This window comes from Stegodyphus dumicola, chromosome 3 (assembly GCF_044657685.1).
Source record: "Stegodyphus dumicola isolate Sdum_Otavi_A_Nest chromosome 3, ASM4465768v1".
NCBI classification, from domain to species: domain Eukaryota; kingdom Metazoa; phylum Arthropoda; class Arachnida; order Araneae; family Eresidae; genus Stegodyphus; species Stegodyphus dumicola.
In genome coordinates this window covers 148,429,077-148,453,325 of record NC_140770.1, presented here as the reverse complement: position 1 = coordinate 148,453,325, position 24,249 = coordinate 148,429,077, and the positions used below count along the sequence as shown (strand labels likewise).

At 36.3% G+C, this 24,249-nt stretch overlaps 2 protein-coding genes and 1 long non-coding RNA gene across 4 annotated transcripts in view; 1 reads left to right on the top strand and 2 right to left on the bottom strand.

Moving 5' to 3' along the window:
• LOC146998121 (uncharacterized) overlaps positions 1-24,249 on the top strand; it is a 96,922-nt gene that overhangs the window by 15,925 nt on the left and 56,748 nt on the right. The gene's annotated exons all lie outside the window — the stretch shown is intronic.
• On the bottom strand, positions 1,476-4,030 carry LOC146998123 (uncharacterized). Its single transcript, XM_085813444.1, has 6 exons — positions 3,417-4,030; positions 3,059-3,315; positions 2,624-2,950; positions 2,222-2,518; positions 1,717-2,129; positions 1,476-1,612 (listed from the first exon to the last, which is right to left on the bottom strand). Exons 3-5 carry the CDS (start codon positions 2,879-2,881, stop codon positions 1,881-1,883), a joined length of 804 nt encoding a protein of 267 aa, XP_085669570.1. The 5' UTR covers positions 2,882-2,950; positions 3,059-3,315; positions 3,417-4,030; the 3' UTR covers positions 1,476-1,612; positions 1,717-1,880.
• Positions 4,246-5,069, bottom strand: LOC146998122 (uncharacterized). Its single transcript, XR_015040297.1, has 2 exons — positions 4,771-5,069; positions 4,246-4,675 (listed from the first exon to the last, which is right to left on the bottom strand). It is a non-coding gene; the product is annotated as an uncharacterized LOC146998122 (long non-coding RNA).

The window sequence follows — 24,249 nt, the reverse complement described above, 5'->3', positions numbered from 1 at the left end:
TATCTTTCCTGATTCCTGCAGCAGTCAGTGTCTTATCATCTCTTGTCCATGGAACACAGTAAGAAATTTGCCTTGGTACCGCTGGATCGTATGCACCAGTTTGAAGATGAACATTTGAGTGATTTAGATACCCAAATTCAAAACATCTTAAAAAAGAAAATGGACGATGAAGAAAAATCCAAATTGTACATTCAGGTTCTGCAAAAGTATGTTACGTTTCCTCATGTGAATGCGTCTGAAAACCAACCGTCTGAACAATTTTCTGAGACAGATGTAGAAAAGGAAATTTTGCAGACTGTTCCTGTGAAACAGAAAAGAACGGCACAGAAAATAATGGATTTCCTAAAAGAACATCAGATTTTATGGACACACAATAAAAAACTGATTCTGAACGGTCATGTGTTTTCTGGGTCCAACATTGTTCAACTGATAAACTTTCTGTTGAGAAATAGAACTGAAAGACCTACTGCCTTTGAACAGTTTAAAAATGTACTGAATGTGAATAACTTTCCTCAAGACTTTGTGAAAAAAAACATTTAATGAATGTAAAAATGATGTATGCTAGACCTAAAAGAAAATCCTCTTCGAAACTATGGCTAAAATTGTGATGAAATGTTCATAATAAAAGTTAATTTCTGATTATTTGTGTTATGTTTTTCTTTGATGACGTTAATATAGAAAATCTTTTTTTTTCTGATTAAACTAATATATACATAATCATAACCATTATTTTCTAAAAAAAATATTTAAAAAAACTTACCTCTTCATGGCATCTTTTCCAAAGGAAAAAAGAAAAAACACCACTATTTTATCATTCAAACTTCTATTTTATTTTACGTTCATGTACAGATACTGGATGTATCTTAATGTATATTTTACATGCAAACATTTTTTTGTACAAGCCATTATAATATAGTTCATAGTCTTCCTTTTAAAATCCAAATGGTAAGGTGCTCAAGTCTTTCTGTATCACTCGTTTGTCGAGCACAATTTTGTATAGTCTTGTTTCTGGTTTATTGATGACCTTTCTTCTTTTTGGTTCACGGGTGATTTTGGAGGGGTTGTGCAGAGCTATGACATCCTTTTAGTCCAGACTACATACCAGACTTTTGATGGCTTCAAAGTTCAGTAATTGGGAATTGCGAAAGTTCAGCGAAATTCCTCTGACTTTGCAGAAGGTTTTCCCAGTGGCCGTCTGGTACGCATAGTTTTTCGGACCTCCTGAAAAAAAATAAAACATGGTGAGAAAAAGACATAACAGAAAAACTTTCAAGATTTTTGGTACATGTTAAATAAAGAAATTTGTTTAAAGGTCCTTACCAGAGACAAAGGGTTTGATGACATCACCCTCCAGTTCATCCTTAAATTCACCCAGGAAGTTGCCCAAGGGGGGATCATTGCGGCCATTCGAGGCATAGATGATGGAGTCTGTGTCGTGGTACAGGACATCTCTACCCAACTTCTCCATTTCACTATACAGCTTGAGACGAGCCCAAGCTGTTGTGAAGGTCGCTAGGAAAATGTTGGTAGAGGCATCCTGAGGCACAAACTCCTTCGCAGATTCCCAGGAAATGCCAGCCACCTCAGGCGTGGGAAGAAAGACATATTTGATCTAAAAAATAGAAGAGTCATGAGGTAACAGTTCAAAATAGTAATAAGTTAACAGTTTGAAACACATTGAGTTTACAGATGAATAAAATCGGTAAGGAAACTTGCTTTTTTAGTAGAATCCGCCAACATCTTATTGAGGTCTGGCACCGTGTGGACATAGGTCAGTTGGGCTTTGTTCACGTTCATACCCCATCCGAGTGAAAAAAAAGCTATCATAAATCACAACGAATTAAAAATATTTATAAAAATTAAGTACAAAAGAAATCATCTTACCTGCCCCAGAAACTGTTCAGGGCCAACTTGGCGACTTGTCGACGCCCAGGGTTTTTCGATATTTTTTCGGCCTCCAACTTGACGCCCTCTCTTTCTTCATACTGGTGAATGTACTTCAGTCTGTCTTCTTCCGCCACACACTTCGAAGGCCATCCGCTACTTTCCTGCTTGATCTTCAGAAACAGATCAATGTATGATCTGAACAGATAAGTAGACGATGCCTGGAAATGGTACACTTCGTAAATCTAGAAAATAAAAAATAAATGTCAATTATAAAAAATATTTAAAAGTAACCTCTGAAACTAAATAAAGATTAAAATAATCTTTGAGTACTTACATGTGTGATGCGGTAGCCTTTCTTTTTCGCCAGTTTGACTTCCTCCGTTACCCACGTTCCGACAAGAGCTCGCTCGTCGTCTGTGTGGGTACACGAAGTCTGCAGTTGAAGAAGGGCGCAAGTCCGACACAGGGGGAACATCACCTTCTTCCGGCACCGATAGGGCAGTACCGGAAGATACAGATTACGTGGAGGAATTACTCGGCATTGGATAATTCCAAAATAATCTTCCACATCTCCAAAGCTTTCCGTGATGATTGTTGGATGTCCCACAGGGTAGACGCAATACTTGTTCACCTGTGAATGAAAGCAAAAAAAGTCAGAAAAAACACATCATAAAAATATACAGAAAATTTAGAAAAGTTTAAGTAAACATTTTTTGAAATAATAAAAAGTACCAACCCATGGATAGAGTGAAGTAAAATCCACATATTTTGCGTCTCCCTCGTGGAACAATTTGAGGGCATTGGTGCTTCCTCCAAAAAATGACCCGCGAGGATGGAGCCGGTCCGTCAGATGGTGTTGATCCAGGAAAGCTTGGAGATCTGGATTTTCCTCTTTTTCTCTCTGAAACTCATGCTCCCACATTTCTATGACCTGGAAACCCTGGATGCAAAGCTTTCTTGTCGTCTCTTCTATCTTTTCTCTTAACGTTGCCATGGAAACCCCTTTTAGCGGATGTATGATATCACCATCGTAGCATAAACTACACCCATGGAAGAAACAGCCCTAAAATAATACAAATATATTAATAGGGTTCCACATGTAAATTAACATTAAAAGTGTAAAATCATTAAAAAGAATCACATAGAAAAAGAAATGGTTATATTTTCTTACCTGAAACTGATAGACGGTTTCAGTTTCTTGGCAGAAACCGTCTGCCGAGATTCCGGCGATTATGTGCTCTCCGGAACCGTTCAACGCATGTTGAATGGCAATGCCTTCCGAAGCAGCAACAAAGTCCAACCACCGGATCGAATCAGGGCTGTAATTCGTGGAGTTGACGTAGCCGTGTGGGCACCATGGCAATCGTGTCGGGCTGAATGTGGCCACTCCGATACGTTGCCATACAGGCTGACGCAATGGTCACGTATCTGAAAAGAAAAAAAAACAACTTCATGAGCTTGATTATTCTATAAGAACATAACTGTAAACATGATCCTTATTGTATAAAATAAATTAGAAAATAACTTACTGGAATGGATCCACACCCGCCAGCATATTTCACAAGTGCACATCAGCGTAGCCACTGAGGGAGGTGTTTCGAAATTGGACGAATCAGCTTCTATTGCTCTTGTGACGCTAAATCTTCGTGCATGTGAGCGTATGTTGTTTACGTTTTAATTTGCATTTGTTTCGTAGTTATAAGTGTATGGCGTAAAAAGTAGAAAATCTCGTCTTGCTTTCATTTTATGAGTTTAATTAATTGCCCACATTTAACTTTCGCGATTTTTTATCACGCATTGATATTTGGATTCATGTTCACGGCATATTATCGCTTTTTACACCGAGAAAATAACTCAAGCTACATTTAGCCTCGAATATTATGGATTTACTAACAAATGTGGATTAAGAGAATTTATGTATATAGTTTTTTTTTTTAATTTTATTTTAAGCTGAGAATGACTGGAAGTTTTACAATGAATCTAGTGTTTTCTTATTTCAGTGCTTGTATTCATTTGATTTTGAAAGTGTAAGATTCAGAATACATATTGTGTATCATCTGATTATATCCATTGTTAACATTAAACGTTATATGTGAATAAACTGAATATATTCGTTATGAATAGATAAATTCATTCTGTTTGATGCGTATTTCTTGTGTAGACAGTATATTTAAGAGTGAGCAATTATTAAATCTGAAATTTAACACACTAATGCAAATTAGCGAAGCTCACTTTGAATAAAAATTCTGCATTGGCTATTATTATAGAACATCTTTTTCATATGTGCTGAAATAAAAAAAAACTACTGACTTCTATTTACATGTATAACTGGTGTAAATATTTTTCTCATATGCATAGTTTTATGTAAATATAGCATTTGGGCTCAGATGTGTATCACATATTTCTTTCGTCTTGTTTATCACTTATTAAATATTTTTGCGGAGTATCCAACATGTGTTTGTATTTATTTCAAATTCTTTCAACCAGGTAGTGAAATCTTCATAATTGCTTATATTTTATCTATCTTCGCAATGAAAATTTTCAGAAGAAATAGACGATGTACAGAAAATTCCATGGCAAAATATTTTCAACCATCTTGCCTAAATCTTAAAGCGTGCGAAAGGTCATGTGACACGAAAGAAATATTACTGGATGCTCATTGGTCCATCCTAGAAGCCACTCCCTCGGTGGCTACACAGATGTGCATTTGTGAAATATGCCACCCGCCACATCCAAAAACTGGGCTCGAAACTCCAGGCAACAGCGACGAAGAATGTCCACGTCCGATCTGTTAAAAGAAAAAATGTTAAATATACGAAATATAAAATATAAGAATAAAACAAAATCTTAAATAAATAAGAATAAAGGAGGGAAAAAATATACCTGCAATAGGCCAGCATCTCTGCTTGGAAGTTAAATACATCCCCCTTGTGTTCTTCGTGCCAGGATAGAAATGCCTTTCGGGCTGGAGTACTCATGGTGTCCGGGCCTCAGGCAGCGGTCTGACATAACTCTGGTTTTCTCGGGAGTTGAAAAGACGCGGAAAGTATCCCTTTTTTAATTCGGTGAGACCGAAGCATCCCGGTAGCTTGGCCAACGACATCGGTAGAAAATTTAACGAGTCTATGACCCGAATGTTAAGACTAAGATCTCTTAAACACATGATCATAGACCCGTTAGGAATCACCTCCGGCGCTGTGCCTTGTTCCAGGAGCCAGGCCATCACGAACTGTCGAACCTGTAAGTAAAAAAAAAAAAAAAAAAAAAAAAAAAAAAAAAAAAAAACATTATGAATACTATTGAAAAAATAGTTATGCTTAAAGCATGCAAACTATAGTATTTTATCTTACCCTTTCATGTTATGAGCCAAGGCGGTGTACCCCTTGTGCTCTGTGGAGAACAGCCAGGCGCAGAAATCTTGGCATGCCGTGTGTCCCGGAAACACCTTCTCTATGCCGTCGGCATACTGAGCCACCGCGAAATTTACGAGGTGTTCGCCCGAAGACTGGTCCGTTTCGAAGTCAGAGAAGATAAGCTTATCCTCGGACTTCTTCGGAGCAACACGTCGCAAATAACAGCGGTGCTCAGCAGCTACGACAAACTGGCCGCAAGACGGACATTTGGTGGTTCCGCACTTATGCAACTCTTTACAGCAATCCCGCCTCCGGATCACTTGGCAGCATTCCCTGCATTGGTATACCTATAACGAAAATTAATTTTTTTTAAAACATAACCATTTCGCGAAAATTACATGATAAATAACTTTGTTCATTAAGATAAATTTTCAAAAATACTTACCCTGTCACAAAGTGAAAATTCTTGGTTTCCAGCTACGGCTTTATGTGCTTCGAAGCAGGCATCAGAGCGGCACAGACGGTAGCAATCCTGACATCGTTGGGGTACGCCTGGAAAACAGTCGGTCCTCAAACATATGGGACAGGCAATGGCACATCTATGGCTTTCCGGATGATCATACGGCTTTTCGCATGCTGTGCAGTAGTATTTGCTGGCAAAAAACCCTTTTAGGGACTTAATCACATCGTAATGTCCATCATGAAGCCACAAATTGATCCGCTGAGACCTCTGCTTTCCTTTATAGACCACCTAAAACACAGAAAGACAAACATTTTCTCTTGAATTCCAAAAAAATCAAAGTAAAATCAGTTTTTAACATTTAATTGCATACATAAAGCGATCTAAAACTTCCTAGTGCATTTAACATCGAAAGGAATTACATGCATATATGTTAAAGTAAAACAAAAAAAAAAAAAAAAAAATTCATCGTGCATTCATTTTTTATAGTTTAAAGTTTTAACATCTTAATGAATTGTGTGCATGCATGCATAAAATGAATCTAAAAATAAAAATTCATCATGCATTTTTTTACAAGTCATATTTTTAACATCGAAGCGAACCGCATACATGCATGCATTTATACATAAAATTTAACGCAATCTAAAAAATTCGTCATGCATTCAGTTTTACAAGTTAAAGTTTTAACAACTAAATGATCAGAAATATATGCCTGAATGTTAACTTTTTGCAAATTATATTTTTAACATAGAAACAAATTGCCTTCGTAAATAAAATCTAAAAAGTTAAAGTATTCTAAAAATAAAAATTTTTTAAAGTGAAAGTTTTAACGAATTGCGTATATAAAATAAGAAATTAATTTAACAATTTTAAGTAAACTAAAATCTCACTATGCATTTAATTTCTATAAGGTATATTTTTTAACATCGAAGCGAACTGCATACATTTATGGATTCTATGCGTGAATATGCATAAAATATAATCTTAAAATTTAGACTAATTCAAAAATTCACCATGCATTTTTATAAGACATATTTTTAGCGTCTAAAGAAATGCATGCATAAAATATAAATTTTATCTTAAAAGTAAAATTAATCTAAAAATTTTTCAAGTTATGTTTTTAGCATCTAATTAAATTTCATAAATAAAAATGATCTAAAAAATGTAACACAATCTAGAAAATTCACTATATATTCAGTATTTTCAAGTTATATTTTTTAACGTGGAAACGAATTGCATACATGTATAAAGTTAATCTAAAATTTCATTACGAATTTAATGTATAAAGTTATATTTTTAACATGGAAACAACGAAATGATCTTAAACTCTGCTGGTAATTTAATTTTTCAGTGCGTTGAAAAGTGATATTTTTTTAAAGTAATTTTAAATGTATTTTTTAAAAATTATTCATGTATCCAAATAAATTTTTATCATAAACATAGTACGGAACCACAAAATAAAAAAAAAAGAACCAAAATTAAGTTGCGATTAAAAAAAAACCCTTAAATGCAAAATCTCATTTATAAACATAGTATGGAACTACAAAATAGAAAAGAACTAAAATCAAGTTACGATATGAAAACATATAGAAAAAATATTTGTAAGTATGAACATTTAAAAAACAGAAATATCTTGAGATAAAAATAATGACTTAGTCGGTTCAAGTTTTCCGATGAGAAGACGACAATTTGCACATCCAAGTGGTCTTCAAATATGGCGATTTCTGAAAACGTGCAGGGGCCTAGAGGCACATTCGCAGCCATATGAAGTTCCTTTGCACGTTTCACGAGGGCTGGCCGACAACGCTTTTGCATGGCTTTGATGGCAGTCGTATCCATGTGTAAATGAGCCAACGCATAAACAATCGCTTTAGCACAGCACAGTCCTTCGTCGTCATAGGGAATAGACAAAATAGACTGTTTTCTCAGTCTGTCCATGGAAATATTGATGACTTTCCTGTTTCCACCGGCACCTACAGGTCGTCTGATGGTGATCACGTCCACCGAAAATCCTGTATCCAGCTCTATTTTATCTTTAGACTGCAGTACTTTCATAAATGCAGCCAAAATCTTTTCGACCGTCAAAGTCGAAACAGTCATCAACGATGTGCTGATCGGTTTGTCCAAGCCTTCTGCTTGAATGCAAAACCGAATGAGGTCCGATGGATTTAAATCAGCTGCTGTACGGCGAATAAGTTGTTCGAACAATTCTCTGATGGTGTCAGGAATTCGGACCATCGGGATGCCTAGCACGCCTTGAGGCAGTCTTTCGATGTCCACACGAGCGTGGAAGGTAATCTCCTCGGCTTGATATTTATGGTTCCGTCGACGAGACTTTTCTGTAAGTACAATCGCCTCATCAATCTGAAACATAAAAATAAGTTTTAGCAATAATCAAACATTTTCAAAAAGACATTTTGATAAAAAAAAAATAAAATACACACCGAACGTTCATCGGAACCAGCCATGTATACAGACCCACGAGTTGACGAGGAAGAAGTCTAAAAATAAATAAAATAAAAATAAATACATTCATTTCTAGTACTAGAAAAAATATTCTAATCGAATCATAACGAAACTAAAATTTACCTCAAATCCGGAACCCACTTGATAATACAAGGGTAGATCCATAGGATTTTCCATAAAGATTTGATCAACTTCATCTATTAACTAGCAAAAGAAAAGTGAATACGTTCAAAATAAAATATTACGTAAAAAAATAAATTCAAAATAGTAGCTTAAAAGTACGTGTAAAATATTATACTTACGTCATCGTCCAAGTCACGGAAGGGAAAGTCAGGATCTTCAAATAGCACCTGGCAATTAAATATTTAAATAAATAAAACATTTAGAAAACAATAAATTCGTTTTCAAAATATAGTAATTTAAAAATCAGATACAGGCGAAAAATACTTACATTAAATGCAGAATAAGTTCGTTTAGCAGACATCGTGTAAAAGAAAACGAAATGGCGCAGGAAAATAGCAGAGTCAAAATGAATCAGAGTAGAAATGATTGCAATCATCAAAGCGAGCGAATATATAGACGAAGTACAAGAAACAAACACGCTGATTGGTTGAAACTGGAAGCTATTGTTAGCGGAATGCTGATTGGTTGTTAAGATTGTGTTCGTTCGCCATCGCGGATGTAGAAAGGTGTGAAGCGGTTCGGCATGCTGGAGCTTGAATAGAGAAGACATTCCCCCAGCCTAGTGACGTCACGGTTGTTTTTCTACTCAACGCGATAAGCTGGTTTTTTCCGAAAGGTCTGGCTGGCGTAGTGGTTTCGGCGTTCACCTCTCATACAAGAGGTACCGGGTTCGATCCTAGGTTTTTTTATAATTGATACAACAGGTATTAAAATAATTGATAAAATTAAAAATAGTGACAAATAATTAAAATTAATGGTGGATTAAAAATGTAATAGATTAAATAATTAAAAATAACAAAGGAAAGTGAATTAAATAATTAAAAATAAAGGAAAGTAAATTAAAACGGATCTCCACTGTTCAAATCAATACTGAAATTAATTTAAAATAAGAACGTAATTAAAAATAATAACGGATTAAGTAATAATGTGTTAAATAATTAAAATAAAGGAAAATGAATTAAAATTGATGTCACCAACCACGTGATGACGTCGTTGCCACAAAAATAAAAACTTTCAAAACATACTATCGTTGCCGCACCATAAAAAAGAACTTTGATGATGTCATTCCATCACGTGATACAAGATGGCGGCGAAACTTCAGGTTGTCACGTGATTCAAGATGGCGGAGGCCACGCCCCCCTGTGACGTCACTTCCGTCGGCCGGTTACGGGCGCTTACTACTGTTACTTGTTTAAAATTTACTTATTGTTCTATGTCTTAAAATTAGAAATTAAAGTTAATGACCTAAAACTGCAATAGTATATTACAGTACAAGTGAAAAAATTGACAGTTTTACTAATGCATGTATTGGATTTTCGCAATGCTTATGGGTTCCACAAAATTTTGGTAAACATTATCTGGGTCCTGGGGGCGCAAAAAAAATCTCAGTGATAAAAAGGGGTAGCAACTGAAAAAAGTTTAAGAAGCCCTACTATAGAAAATACCAACAGCAGTTTTAAATGAAAATCTTCATACAATCTCTATGATTGAATAATGAAGAATCTGTGTGACATATATATATGTAGTATTTGCGTAGTCACGCCACGTAGATGTAAGTCCGTAGCCACGCCAACATCCACGCTGCTTTGCTTCCCCATCTAAAATGCCTACGCCATACCTTTGAAATCGAATGTACACTGCTAAAAAAAAAAATGGGACAGTCCTATATCTCCCGATCTACTGAGCCGATTGACAAAATTCAAACTGCGTTCTTCATGTCTCGAAAACGCGACTTAGGATATATATTAGATTTATATATTGCACTATTCTAACATAGGTATTTTGACACAAAATCGGACTTTTTCTGAAATAACATACCAACTTTTTTACATATTTCGATTTTACGACTCAAATTACGCCTAAATATGAAATTTTGTAAAATTTGAAGCAAAATTTACGGAGAAATTCACAAATTTATGTTGGCACTATTTTTTCAGTTTGCGCCAAGAATAGTTCACTTGGCGAACTTCTTAATATATGGCAACCTAGTTTCCTTTCCCGTGAGAGGAAAAAAAGTCACCATCGTTCCTTTTTTCCAAATAATATTCTTTATATTGTATTTTTAATTAAAATTTATTATTTTAAGTAATTTTTTCTTTTTCGAATTTCATTTTAATTGTTTAAGTTGCATGGTTTTTTTTTTCGAATAACTGTTTTAAAAATTTCTATTTACCTATTCGAACTGCGTAAATAAAGGTGCAGCGTTTATTTTTTTTTTCAAATAGTTTTCTTTATATATATTTTTGTCATAGTTATTATTTTAGGTAATTTTTAAATTCTTATACTTTTATTTTAATTGTTTGTGTTGCATTGTCTCTTCAGATAATTGTTTTAAAATTTTCTATTTATTCCTTCGAACTGAGCATTTTAAATAAATTTTCCAGAATTTTATTTTATTTATTTGAATTGCGTTTCTTTCGGAGGAATACTTTGTAACCCAGATTACGATGCGTTTGAAAACTGCATATATTAAAAGAGCAAATACAGTAAAGCATAGTTAACACGCCTTTCAATGTTCCGTTCAGAAAAGATATATATAAATAAGAGAGATGTATAACCGACATTTTAACTTAGGATGACTTGCATACACTGCTTTAAACAGTTTTATCATTGTGCCCATTGCCTTACACTATTTTATCCTACATTTGGTTTCTTAAATGTTATTCATATTTTAGTCAAATATTATATTTTTGAAATCGTAAGAATCAAATATCATAAGATTAAAAAGTTTTAAATTAAAAAAAAATACAAATACTAAATTTTATCCAAAAATTTATTTTTTCTTCTCTTTTTCTTCAGGCATTCTACTTTATTCTTGCTCTTTTTCTTTAGGCATTCCGCAAGTATATTAAAAAGTATCCAACTTTTCGAAACATCTTGATATTTCTGACAATCATTTTAAATAAAGTTATCGCCTTCCATTTCATAAAGGCCCACAAACGGCCGAGCGGTAAAGTCGCTGAACACTGGTAGTTCACTCCGGGGTTCGAATCCCGGTAAACGGGCTGGTTGCATGGATGTTTTCGTGGATTTTCTCATGTGTACCGTGTATGCCAGCTGGTTTTCCTTTGAAAGTTCTTCACAAAGGCATTCTTTCTTTTAGGCAGATAACCTTGCTTTGACGTAACTTTATAATCCAATTCAATCCATTTCATCAATATTTGGTCAGAGCCTTTATCAATCTTTAAAGGCTAAACATTTTGACGGTATGAGATGAAAGAAAAGACTGGTTTCATCAAGAGGTTTTGGTTTATTTAATTATGACAAAGCACACTAGGGCTATCTGCCTAAGGGGAGGGATGCCTTCGTGGAGGACTTTCTAAGGAAAACTGGCTCGCATACACGTTACACATGGGGAAAACCATGAAAACGCCCATGCAGCCAGCCCGTTCGCGGGATTTACCGAACTACCAGAGTTCAGCGACTTTACCGCTCGGCCGCTGTTTCATCAGGAGGGAAAAAAAATGCCTTTAGGTGACATTCACATACAATACTGAATAAACTCCTGAATCTTCAAATAATTCGACTGAGAAAATCATGGGATTCTCCATTTATGGTACGATATGATGTTCTATAACGTAATTTAAATTTATACAACCATATAGTCTAAAACCAGTCGCTCTTCACTTTAATCTGCAATGATATCGTTTTTGTCTTTTCTGATAACACAAGCTCAATTGATGGTATTTGCTGGTGTACACGCCCAAGTGTTTTCTCTTTGAACGCCTAAATTCTTTGAAGTAACCTGAAAGTATATTCAAAAGCGTCCAACTTTTTGAAACATCTTGGTATGTCTAAGAACCAAATTTTCCCTGCAACTTTTTGCTTGCTTTTCTCCCTAATTTTCTTCTTTCCTTCTACAGTTATTTTCAGTGCTCACACAAGAAAATTAAGATTTTTCGATTGCTAGATTTTCATAAATTTTGCATTCTTGTCAATTTTTTAAAACATCAATTGCATCAACTGTGTTTCAGCTGAAGACAGCTTTTCATTTTCTAGACATTTTAACTATAAACAAAGTATAGAGCAAAGTCCAAATGATAAATATTTTAATTAAAAGATTTTTTGCTAAATGACAAAGAAATAAAACAGTCCAGCAGTGTTTATTCTTCACCACCGAGTAACCCGATTCTTATATCGGCTGAAACAATCTAAATCATATTAAATATCATGTTTTTTTATACAATATATAACGCGAGGGAAAAATTAGCTTCTTAAAACATTTTTTCTAAGAAAATTAATATAAAAGATTATATTGTTGCGTGCGTACGGGTTCGTTATGAAATGAATGCACAAGTCCGATGAAAAATGAACAAAAATTTATTATTATCACAACAAAAATGCTTAAATTTTCTCAAATTATCATGCAGTATTACAATATCTCACAGTAGTTTTCTTTTAACTACTCAAATGTCAATAGAACGTAATTCAAAACAGCTAAAGAACGCTAATCCGCGAATTCGCTACAATCAACAACAGTAGTTTTCTAAACAACAACAAACTAAGCAACTACTACAAACTGAGATGTTTTCCTCCTTTTATAAGATTTTAAAATCACGCGCTAGAATTTTCCAGTACTTTCTCGAAATAAAAAGAGATATTTATTTATTTAATGCACGCGCTCTTGTATTTTCAATTTTCCGGCTTAGCTTTCTTTTAATATTCGTCACGCGCTGCACTGCGCGAGAAATAAAACCATTTAATTTCTAATTGAACTAACATTAGCTTTTTAAATACCAAATTCGTAACACTGCCCCCTTCCCAAGGACTGCACGTCCCGGGCAGTACAATCCCTGGACAGGAAGCAAAACTTACAACTGTGGCATAAATGCATTAATAAGCATCTCGTGCAAAATTGTGCATCACTTCAAACCGGGCCTGGAGATCTTGAATATATTCCTCAGACGATGAAGGAGCATCCGGAGGGCGGCCAAACAATAGATCACAAGGCAGACGAAGGTCAAGACCGAAGAGCATCTGTGATGGAGAATAGCCGGTAGTCTCGTGGACAGCACTGCGGTAAGCCAGTAAAAAGAGTGGTAATTTCTTGTCCCAGTCCTGTTGGTTTCTGGAAACCACTAATGAGAGGTTATTAAGGATGGTTCGATTGAACCTCTCTACCATGCCGTCCGACTGGGGATGCAATGGCGTCGTTTGAGTTTTGTCAATGCCAAGTAGTTTGCATAGTTCTTTGATTACTGCCGAGGCCAAATTCCTTCCCTGATCGGAATGTAACTGAAGAGGCACTCCGAACCTGGAAATCCAGTGCTGTATCATTACCTCAGCTACTGTGACTGCCTCTTGATCAGGAATAGGATAAGCTTCAGGCCACTTGGTGAAGTAATCAATGACAACGAGTATGTATTTGTTGCCATCAGCAGTTCGTGGCAGAGGTCCCAGGATGTCAAAGGCGATACGTTCAAAAGGCGCACCTACGTTGTAACGTTGCAGTCTGCCTCGGCTGCGTTTCCTCGGTCCTTTCCGACCTGCACAGGCATCGCAAGATCGGCACCACTTTTGCACGTCATTCTTTGCATTATTCCAGTAAAAGCGCTCACGAACTTTCTGTAAGGTCTTCATAATTCCAAAGTGACCTCCTGTAGGGCTGTTATGTAGTTCTTTGAGGACATCAGGAATCCGGGATCTCGGAAGTATCAGTTGCCATCGGAACGTCTTCCCATCATCCGACTCGAATTTCCGGTATAAGACGCCGTTTCGAATGTGAAGTGAATCCCAGAGTGCCCAGTATTGTTTTGTTGTAGGACTACAGATAGAAATGTCCTGCCATGTAGGTTTTCTGTTTGATGACTCTTTTAAATCAAGTATGGGTTTAATGTCGCGGTCTTCCAGCTGGTCTTTCCTGACTTCATCATCACTCCACGGGTCTCGAGCAGCCGATGTTGATGTTGTAATTTGTCTTGCGACCGGAGTCAGCAGTTCGTATTTCGCTTCCACCCTGGAACAATATCGGCAGTTTTCTTGGCAAGGTCTTCTAGACAGGGCGTCGGCGTTTCCGTGTGATGATCCCTTACGATGACGGATAGTGATGTCATATTCTTGGAGTCTCTGTATCCACCTGGCTATTTGACCCTCAGGATTTTTGAAATTTAAAAGCCACGCCAATGAGGCATGGTCCGTGCGGAGGAGGAATTTTCTCCCGTATAGATAATGATGGAAATGTTCTACAGCTTTGACTATGGCGAGCAACTCTTTCCTTGTGACACAGTAATTCCTCTCCGGTTTAGACAGGCACTTGCTCCAGTAAGCTACTACACGTTCTTGGCCGTCTATTTCTTGAGACAAAACAGCACCGACACTTTCATTGCTCGCGTCGGTGTCGAGAATAAATGGTCTGTCGAGCTGAGGATACGTCAGGATTGGAGCAGATGTTAAAGCTTCCTTTAAGTTGTTAAATGCATCCTCGCATTCCTTTGTCCACAAGAATCTTTGCTTGCTCTCTGTCAGCTTGTGAAGTGGTCTTGCGATGGAAGAAAAGTTCTTCACGAATCTCCTATAGTAGGTGCAAAGCCTTAGGAAGCTTCTCAGCTGATGGACATTTTCGGGACGCGTCCAGGATTTAACCGCTGATACCTTTTCAGGATCCGTGCGCACACCTTCTGCAGAGATGACATGTCCCAGGTAAGTCACTTCCTTTCGAAACAATTTGCATTTAGCGGGAGTCAGCTTCAGATTGGCCTCTTTCAGTTTCTGAAGCACCTTTCTAAGATTTTCTAGATGCTCTTCAAAACTCTTTCCGACGATGATGATATCGTCCAGGTATATCAGACAGGCTTCGTAAGAAAGGCCTTTCAAAACAGTCTCCATAAGACGTTCGAATGTTGCCGGCGCATTACACAGTCCAAACGGCATCACTTTGAACTGCCAAAGTCCTTGTCCCGTAGTAAATGCCGTCTTTTCTCGGTCATCAGGATGGATTTCTACCTGCCAATACCCACTCTTTAAATCAAGTGTTGAGAACCACTTGCTTCCAGAAAGAGTGTCTAGAATGTCATCAATTCTAGGAAGAGGGTAACTGTCTTTCTTCGTAACCTCATTCAACCGGCGATAGTCAACGCAAAATCTTGTTGAGCCGTCTTTCTTTCTGACGAGAACGATGGGAGATGCCCATGGACTCGCTGAAGGCTCGATGACATCGCCTTCTTCCATATCTTTTAACAGTGTTCGCACCTCTTCCTGTTTAGCAAACGGTAGACGTCTTGGATGTTGCTTGATCGGGAGATGATCGCCAGTATCTATTCTATGTTGTGTCAAACTAGTTCGACCCACGTCAGAAGACGAGCGGGAGAAAACAACTTGAAGATCTTTAATGACGCGATCGGCAGCATTTTTCTCTTTATCGTTTAATTGTGCATTCTGCAATAACTCCGATGTAATGCTCTCTGATGACACGGATTCTGGGATGTTACTCTTTTTTTCAACGCTGGTTACTGGAGTACATGTTGCAACCACTTCATCTTTCTTAATAACTCTCGACTTTTCAGTTACATTGGCGACTGTCACCGGGATAACCGTTCTGGATAGGTCGACGAGTGTTGAGGCTACTAATACTCCTTTTGGGATATTACTGTTATTGGGATATTCTATGATGCCGTAGCGGAAATTTCTATTTTCGGCTATGGATCCAGGAAGTAAAATTTCTGTTCTTGCCGGTATTGTAATATAGTCTTGTGCTATGATTTTATGGACAGATTTAACTTCTTCATCATTAACGAGAAATAACGCTATGTCCTCAGATGTAGAATGCAATTCGTTATTTTTAAAATCCAAGGAAAAATTGTATTTCCTTAGAAAGTCCAATCCGAGTATGCAAGAATCAGTGATCTCTGCTACATATGCCGTGTGATGGTAAGCGGCACTTCCAAACGTGATGTTAACATTTACTTTTCCGTCGATGTCGATCTTCTCACCGGACACAGTCTGGAGGGTAACGCAGGGCGGCGTCCAGATAAGTTTGTTTCCTAGTTGTTGAGCCAAATCTTTTCGGATGATGGTGACGTTGGCTCCTGTATCTATAGTCATATTGCACGGAACTCCATTAATATGTCCTATTATGAAAAGTCCATTACTGCCGCCTCTCACTGCAGAAATCTGAAGCGCTTTAAACGGGGGCTTTTCATTATCTGGCAACCTCCGCCCCGCGAGATGGCCACTAATTAGTTTCCCTGCTGCTTGTTAGAAGCGGTCTTAACATCAGTACCCTGGGGTGTTTTGCAGTTTCGTCGTATGTGTCCTTCAGCACCGCAGTTCCAGCACTTAACGGTCGGTTTCTTCTCACCAATATTCCGTCTCAAGGCGTTCATTTGTCTAGTTAAATCGTCAAGTCGAGCGGTGACTTGATCCCCTGGCTCCTGGACTTGAGCAGCTCTGACTGGGTGGCGGTCTCGACGAGTGGCTTGCTGGGCTGCCTCAAATTTCATGGCGTACACTAGAGCACTTTTTAAATCTTTTACATCTGCCATTCGTAGAGCTTTCTGTATTTCAGTATCTCGGATGGCGTCGATAAAGTATTGCAAGGACAGGATTTCCCTTGTTTCTGTCGGGCATTCCGAAAAGGCGAGATGGGACAGCCTTTCAACATCCGCGGCGAGCTCCTGAAGTGTTTCGGTAGGCTTCTGTTGACGAGATTTTAATTGGAGCCTGCTGTAGTCTTTTAAACACTTCTCCCCAAAGCGCAACTCCAAGGCGCCGGACAGAGCTTCGAAATCTAACCTTTTGTTTTCGGGAAGAGTCTGAAGGATATCCGCTGCGTCGGCTCTTAGAGAAGCGGCGAGATGACAGGCCTTAGCTTTGGAATCCCATCCATTCGCATCCGCCACGATAGAAAATTGTGTCTTATACACCTGCCAGGAGGTCTTCCCATCATATGTGGATAGCTTCAGAGGTGGACGAGCAGGCATTGGTAAGAATTTAAAATCATCACTCCTGCTCCCTGCCGACGCTACGAATTTCTTTAAAGTATCCATTTCTTTGGCAACTGCAGAAACTCTCTCATCAATTTGTTCTTTTACAGAAGAAACTCTTTCTTCTATTTCTTCTTTCACCGAAGAAACTCTTTCTTCAATATGTCCAACTTTATTTTCAACTGCGTCAATTCTGCCTTCCATAGCTTCAAATTTATTTTCTATTATGCAAGTAATTTCTCTTTTCATTTCTTCTTGACCAGCTTGAACGGCTTTCATTTCGTCCTTAACGGATTCCTGGCCCAATTTCATTTCTTCCTTAACGGATTCCTGGCCCAATTTCATTTCTTCCTTAAATGATGCTTGGCCAGCTTCCATCTTTTCTTGGAATGCAGCAAAAGCACTAATGAGCTGTCTCAATTGTTCTTCCATCGCTCTTGTTATTGGCATTCAAATCCCACTTCTGACACCAAAAATTGTTGCGTGCGTACGGGTTCGTTATGAAATGAATGCACAAGTCCGATGAAAAATGAACAAAAATTTATTATTATCACAACAAAAATGCTTAAATTTTCTCAAATTATCATGCAGTATTACAATATCTCACAGTAGTTTTCTTTTAACTACTCAAATGTCAATAGAACGTAATTCAAAACAGCTAAAGAACGCTAATCCGCGAATTCGCTACAATCAACAACAGTAGTTTTCTAAACAACAACAAACTAAGCAACTACTACAAACTGAGATGTTTTCCTCCTTTTATAAGATTTTAAAATCACGCGCTAGAATTTTCCAGTACTTTCTCGAAATAAAAAGAGATATTTATTTATTTAATGCACGCGCTCTTGTATTTTCAATTTTACGGCTTAGCTTTCTTTTAATATTCGTCACGCGCTGCACTGCGCGAGAAATAAAACCATTTAATTTCTAATTGAACTAACATTAGCTTTTTAAATACCAAATTCGTAACAATATTTATATATATATTTTTAAAGTTGGGACTTGAACCAAACTGTCAAACTTTTAAAGTTTAATTTACATGGTGGTTATAATTAAAGTTCCAATTTGAAATGGTCAGAAAAGAAAAATTACCGGACCAAATGTTATCAAACTTGGGAATCGTGTAAAGGAGGTTATGGAAATTTATTTCCTGCGGGGAAAAAAAAAAAAAAAAAAAGAGTTCAAAAACTCACCACCAGGGGGAAAATGGCGCTGTATACAATATTGTTAAATGAAATAAGACACGAAAACATCTGTTTAAAATGCATTTAATATTTTCCGAAACGTGTTACAAAGCAGGTTCAATGTAGCGTCCAGCATTTTCCGAAAGTAAGTTAAATCCTGTTACTGCATTCTCGACAGCAGCTCTTAGCATATCAGGAGGAATGTTACGGACATGTCAGTGTATCACATTTTTCATTTCTGCCAAATTGCTTAGATTATCACCATAAACAATGCTTTTGAGATAACCCCATAGCCAAGAGTCACAGAGGTTAAGGTCTTGGTGGGAAGAGGGGAAGTGTTGGGCTATAAGACTTTCATTCGTGAAATGTTGCCTAAGTAACTGTGCGACACACGTGAGGTGGGGCCCAGCCCTGCATAAAAATCGTAGTATCTAAAATGCCACGTTACTGCAGTTCATGTATCACGAAACATTTTAACATTGACTCTAAGTGAGCTGCAATCACAGTGGTCCAGCTGTTGACTGCTCTTCAGAGAAAAATGGTTCAGTTATAATACTAGCTGTCATTCAACACTAAACGGTGTGGAATGACTGCTATGCAATCGAATGCAGTAGGAGAATGCAACGGAACTAGATAGATAACATGAGAGATTTCTTTGGCCCAAATCGATTATAAGGGTTTTGAATCAGTATCTTCATGTTTTAGTGCCGAATTCAGACTTCAAAAATTACTAATTAGCGATCTGTAAGAAAACGATTTCCAGATTGTACGCACTTGTGCGATCGATTTGCGATCTCACATTTTCTAATCGCTAATTCGTGGTTTTCACGGACGAATTTCTCACTTACACGGATGGCGCACTCGACTTTTATCGAATTTAACGCCTTTAAATGGTAATTTGCCTACTTCAAAGTTTCTTAAGGGTATACAACATATTAAACCCGTGTAACAAAAGGTTAAGTTAGATTCCGACCCATATTTCGTTAGCGCCATTTGCGCCTGGTGGTGAGGTTTCCAACTTTCTTTTTTTTCGCGGAAAATAAATTCCCATGACATCCTTTACAAGGTTACAAAGTTTGATAACACTTGATCCAGTAGTTTTCCTTTTATGACCGTTTCAAAGTGAAATTTTAATTATAACCTCCCTGTATGTTATTAAATTTTAATTTGAAGCTATGCGTTATATGTATACCATGCGTAAGATTTTCGCTTTTATGGGAAAATAAAGAATCGAAGCAAATATACTTTGGATATTAGACCAAAACTGAAAAAATTTCCCCTCCCTCCGAAAATAAAATATTGAAACTTCGACCATGAATTTATTGAATTATCGAAATATTCAATTTGACTTATCTTCTAAGTCCTAGTTCCGACAACAATTCCGTCAAAAATTCCGAATTACTGAAGCTGAAGTAAAAGGTTTAGTATATATTCACTGTATGTTAATAAATTAATAAGAGTGTAACAAAAAATAGATTATAGAATTTACGCTGATGCAACTATTTGTTTGAATGCACAACATGTAATGGAAGAGAAGGCTTGTAGAGATCTGTTTTTGACATGCCTCTAAAAGTAGATGTCATACTCCTTTTGTCTCTTCAATGTCAAAAAACTTTCCTTTGAGAGGCCTTTAGTTTTGGGGAGGAAAAAATCATAAGAAGACAAATTTGAAGAACATGCAGGACAATTGAGTGCACATACTTATTTTCGGAGCACAAGCGGTTCTCCGATTGGTTATTGAATAATGAAAAGATGATTTGTCATGCAATACAAAACATTTGGAATACGTTTTCTGACTGAAAACGTAAGATTAAAAGTCATCTGCTTAATTCACAGCCATTTACAAGTCAACTACTCGGGCAATTGCAGAATCGTTTTGATCCTAAGCTTGTCATACAAACGTAATATCACTGGATTTAAACACTTCTTTAATCTTCCGAGAACGTTCCTTCTTTAGCTCATATTCCAAGAATATTAAGTGAATACAATTATTGCAAAAGAAATTGAATATTCATTTGCACTACGGCTTGGTAGTTTACTAACAAGTTAACAAAACTTAAATTCTGCTTTTTGTGTCTAAGAATACAACAATATTTTAAATATTTACAAATAAAATATTAAATTGGAAATTTAATTGGAGCCTCACCAGTTGCCTAGCATTTGAAGATTGTTAAATACTAATTGTTTGTTGCGAAGTCTAACCCAGGCTGCATGGTTGGTTTTCGTAGTTTTCTAGGTTCTCTTTTCAAAGGTTCTCTATGAAATCATCTTAATCAAATAGCTCCCATGTTCTTTCTATGTTCAAATAACCAACTAACCTAGTTTAAGCGCGATTTCCAAGGGAAGTTACTAGCAAAACCCGAATACTCATTAAAAATCATGTAGCTTGCCAATCGGGAGTAACATGAAAGATACGGCGCCAATAATGGAATTGCTGTTACGGTACACTGTTTCTAAACTTAGATGGTCATTCGTTAATTAAATAGGCCACCAGCGGCCGAGCGGTAAAGACGCTGATCATTGGTAGTTCGGTCCGAGGTTCGAATCTCGCGAACGGGCTGGCCGCATCGGCGTTTTCGTGTATTTTCCCATGTATAACGTGTATACGAGCCAGTTTACCTTAGAAAGTCCTCCAGGAAGGCATCCCTCCCTTTAGGCAGATAGCCCTCGTGTGCTTTGCCATAATTAAATAATCCAATCCAATCCTTAATTAAATATAATTGATTTGTAACTTCTACTGGAACTGACGGTAAGAATTGAAGTGCAAATAAATAATATCGTGTGCAATCTTGATTAATATAAAATTTAAAATATTTGCATAGAAAAATATTTGCATTCAGACAGAAAGTTTTTTTGAAATATTTGCAATTACTTTATAAGAAGGATTTATTAATAACCGTAATAATTACTGATGATTAGGATTCAGTTCTTGACAATTACATTCTAAATTAGAATTTTAAGGATATAATGAAAATACGCTACGCACAAAAATACATTTTAGGATAAAAATGAGTTGGTTTTTTATGTTTTAAAATTTCTTAAATTCATTTAATAAACATTGTATCCTCGTTGTTAATTGAATCCTGAATGTTGGGTGGCGTTTATAGAATTATTCTTACTTGTCCACAGAATCTGCTGACTTATCCAGCCATTAAGTAGCTGCAGATCATTTCTACATAACCATTGAACTTCCATTAATTCAGTCTCTAGAGGGCTGTATGTTTATATCATAATTTGACTTTTATAAAAATGGTTATTCTAAATATTATGTTTCTATAAAAATATACTGTGCTTTAAAAATGTGGATGATAGTATCAACCGCTCTTTCAGCCACTTCAAAAGCAACAGTTTGTTTAGAAATAAATTATGCAGTTAATGTCATAAAATTCAAATAAATATCAAACGAAAATTCTCAGTTTTAGACAATTCGATTTAAACGAAGTAAAGTAGCAGACGGTAAAACGGCGAAGGTAAAAATTTACTCTTATTTTTTTTAAAAAAGGAAGATAGAGAGAAATTTTAAAAAAATAGTTAAAAATTTGAATAATATCATCTGTAATTTAAAAAAAATAGCTTTTTATATAGTATTAATAAATATTTATTACGCTTCATTGAGGGAAAAGATGTCATATAATTAATTCTCCGTAAAATCTTACTTGAAATTTAAGGTTAAAAATAGCTGTGGCAATTCACTGTAACAAAAATCCATAGACCACATTTGGCGTTATTATTGCTCAAAAAAGAAAAGATGCCAAATTTCAAAACTCAAAAATATGTAAATTCGTGTATATCTTAGAAAATTTTGAATAAAAAAGTCTAATTTTTTGCAGATATGCTTAAAAATACACCTACTTTAAGATGATGGTAAACATTTTATAGGTTATAATTCAAAATGTTTTTCGAAAAACTTATAAAAATTATTTAAAAATAGAAATTTAAAAAATAAAACACAAAAAATGGATAAATTTTATTTGGAATGAACCTAAATTTCGAAATGTGAGAGAAAAAATCAAAAAAGTTTAATAAAAAAAGAGATATTAATAAATATTTGCCAAATTCAATTAACATTGAGGAGCTAATATTTTGAAAACTACTCGTACGATTTTTACAAAACTTGGTATTCTGGCATAATTTGAGACGTAGAATCGAAATATGGAAAAATATTGGTATGTTATTTCAGAAAAAGTCCTATTTTGTGTCAAAATATCTATGTTAGAATAGTGCTATATATAAATCTAATATACATCCTAAGTCGCGCTTTCGAGACATGAAAAACGCAATTTGAATGTTGTCAATCGGCCCAGTAGAACGGGAGATATAGCACTTTTTGAGCAGTGTACATAAAAATTATTGCATTTAACTATGATTGGATAAGTACAGCTAATCTTCAATTGGTTAACTTTAGGTTGTTATGTAACATGGAAAGATCTCGAATTTCGGAAAACAGATGAACTTAGGGGGAAGAACACCAAATTTAGAATAGTTAATTTTGAGGTCACCAATCCTTTCTTAAAGCAGCATAGTATTTTGTTATATCTTACATATATAAATAAATATATATGATCCTACAATTGACGAAAACCATGGTACTAAGGAATTACCAAATTTTGAGTATGCATACCAACAGCAATTCAGAACATGTGCACTTCGAACATGCACCACGAAGGCATGCTAAGAAGGCGGGAGAAATACTTTATATACTCCCCCTTCTAAAGGGCGACTGGGAATTAGGGGACCCAGTCGTCATATCCTGGTTGTGGAGAATTATCGTCCACCACCTTCTTTTGTTCGGGCGCTACTGTATAGACATTAAGTTATTTCGAAGCAGGAGAGATGAAAAAATGAGCGATGCCCTCACCGGGACTCGAACCACTAACCTCTTGAATACGTGACGAGTGTTCTGACCACTACACCAAGAAGGATGCTAAGGCGGCGGGATAAATACCTTAAAAACTTATATTATAATATTTAGTTACTACTGTTATTTTATCCTTGTGCATTGAAAAGCTACTGGCATATTTTAGTGTAAATCCATTTTCTTCAGTTATTATATGAAAGCAGAAGGTGTATTATTGGTGTTTGACGTCACGGATCCGCGCTCATTCTCTCGTGTAAAATACTGGCTGTCGGAATTACGGAAAATAAATGACGATGCTGAAGTTATCATAGGTAAGCTATTGTGAGAGAGTGTTTTTTTACTTAGCAGTTTTAAATCTTTTAAATATAAGAAATCGAGTATGATGTAGCATTAAAAGCTTCGACTGCAAAATTTTATTTTGAAAGCTTCAGGGAAGTAAAGTAACTTTTCATTCAGGGTTTTTCATTTTATTCTTAACAGATAAAATTTTAGCTTTCAGATGATAATTATTCTCCTAAAAAATCCGTAAGAAAGATTTAAACCATTTCTTTCGTTCTTTGAATATATATATATATATATATATATGATTTAGAAGTTGCTGACGTCACATGAAGAAGCGTGGCCAGTACCTCAGTAGAACGAATGGTAATTGAGGTATCGCTGAACCTAGCAAATGAATATGTCAGATTCATTCCCCAAATACCCCTTGAGAGTCTGGGGCCCACCGCCGCAACCACTTGTGTACAACGGGCCGGCGCCCCGCTGTGCATAAGCAGCCCATAAAGCACTCCATCCAAGTGCCCATGTTCAACCATACTTCCAACATTTAATTTCAACTCTTTGGGATTTCTTAATCTTTTGTTTTATAGTTTTTCATGCTGTTGTATAGATCGTTGCGTGCATACGGGTTCATAAGAGTTTGAATGCGCACAGGTCC

Coding starts and splice junctions, on each gene's coding strand:
- LOC146998123 (XM_085813444.1), bottom strand. CDS start 2,881: ATGGCAACGTTAAGAGAAAAGATAGAAGAGACGACAAGAAAGCTTTGC. Junction 2,519..2,623: donor TTACTTCACTCTATCCATGG/GTTGGTACTTTT, acceptor TTTCATTCACAG/GTGAACAAGTATTGCGTCTA. Junction 2,130..2,221: donor AAGGCTACCGCATCACACAT/GTAAGTACTCAA, acceptor TTTATTTTCTAG/ATTTACGAAGTGTACCATTT.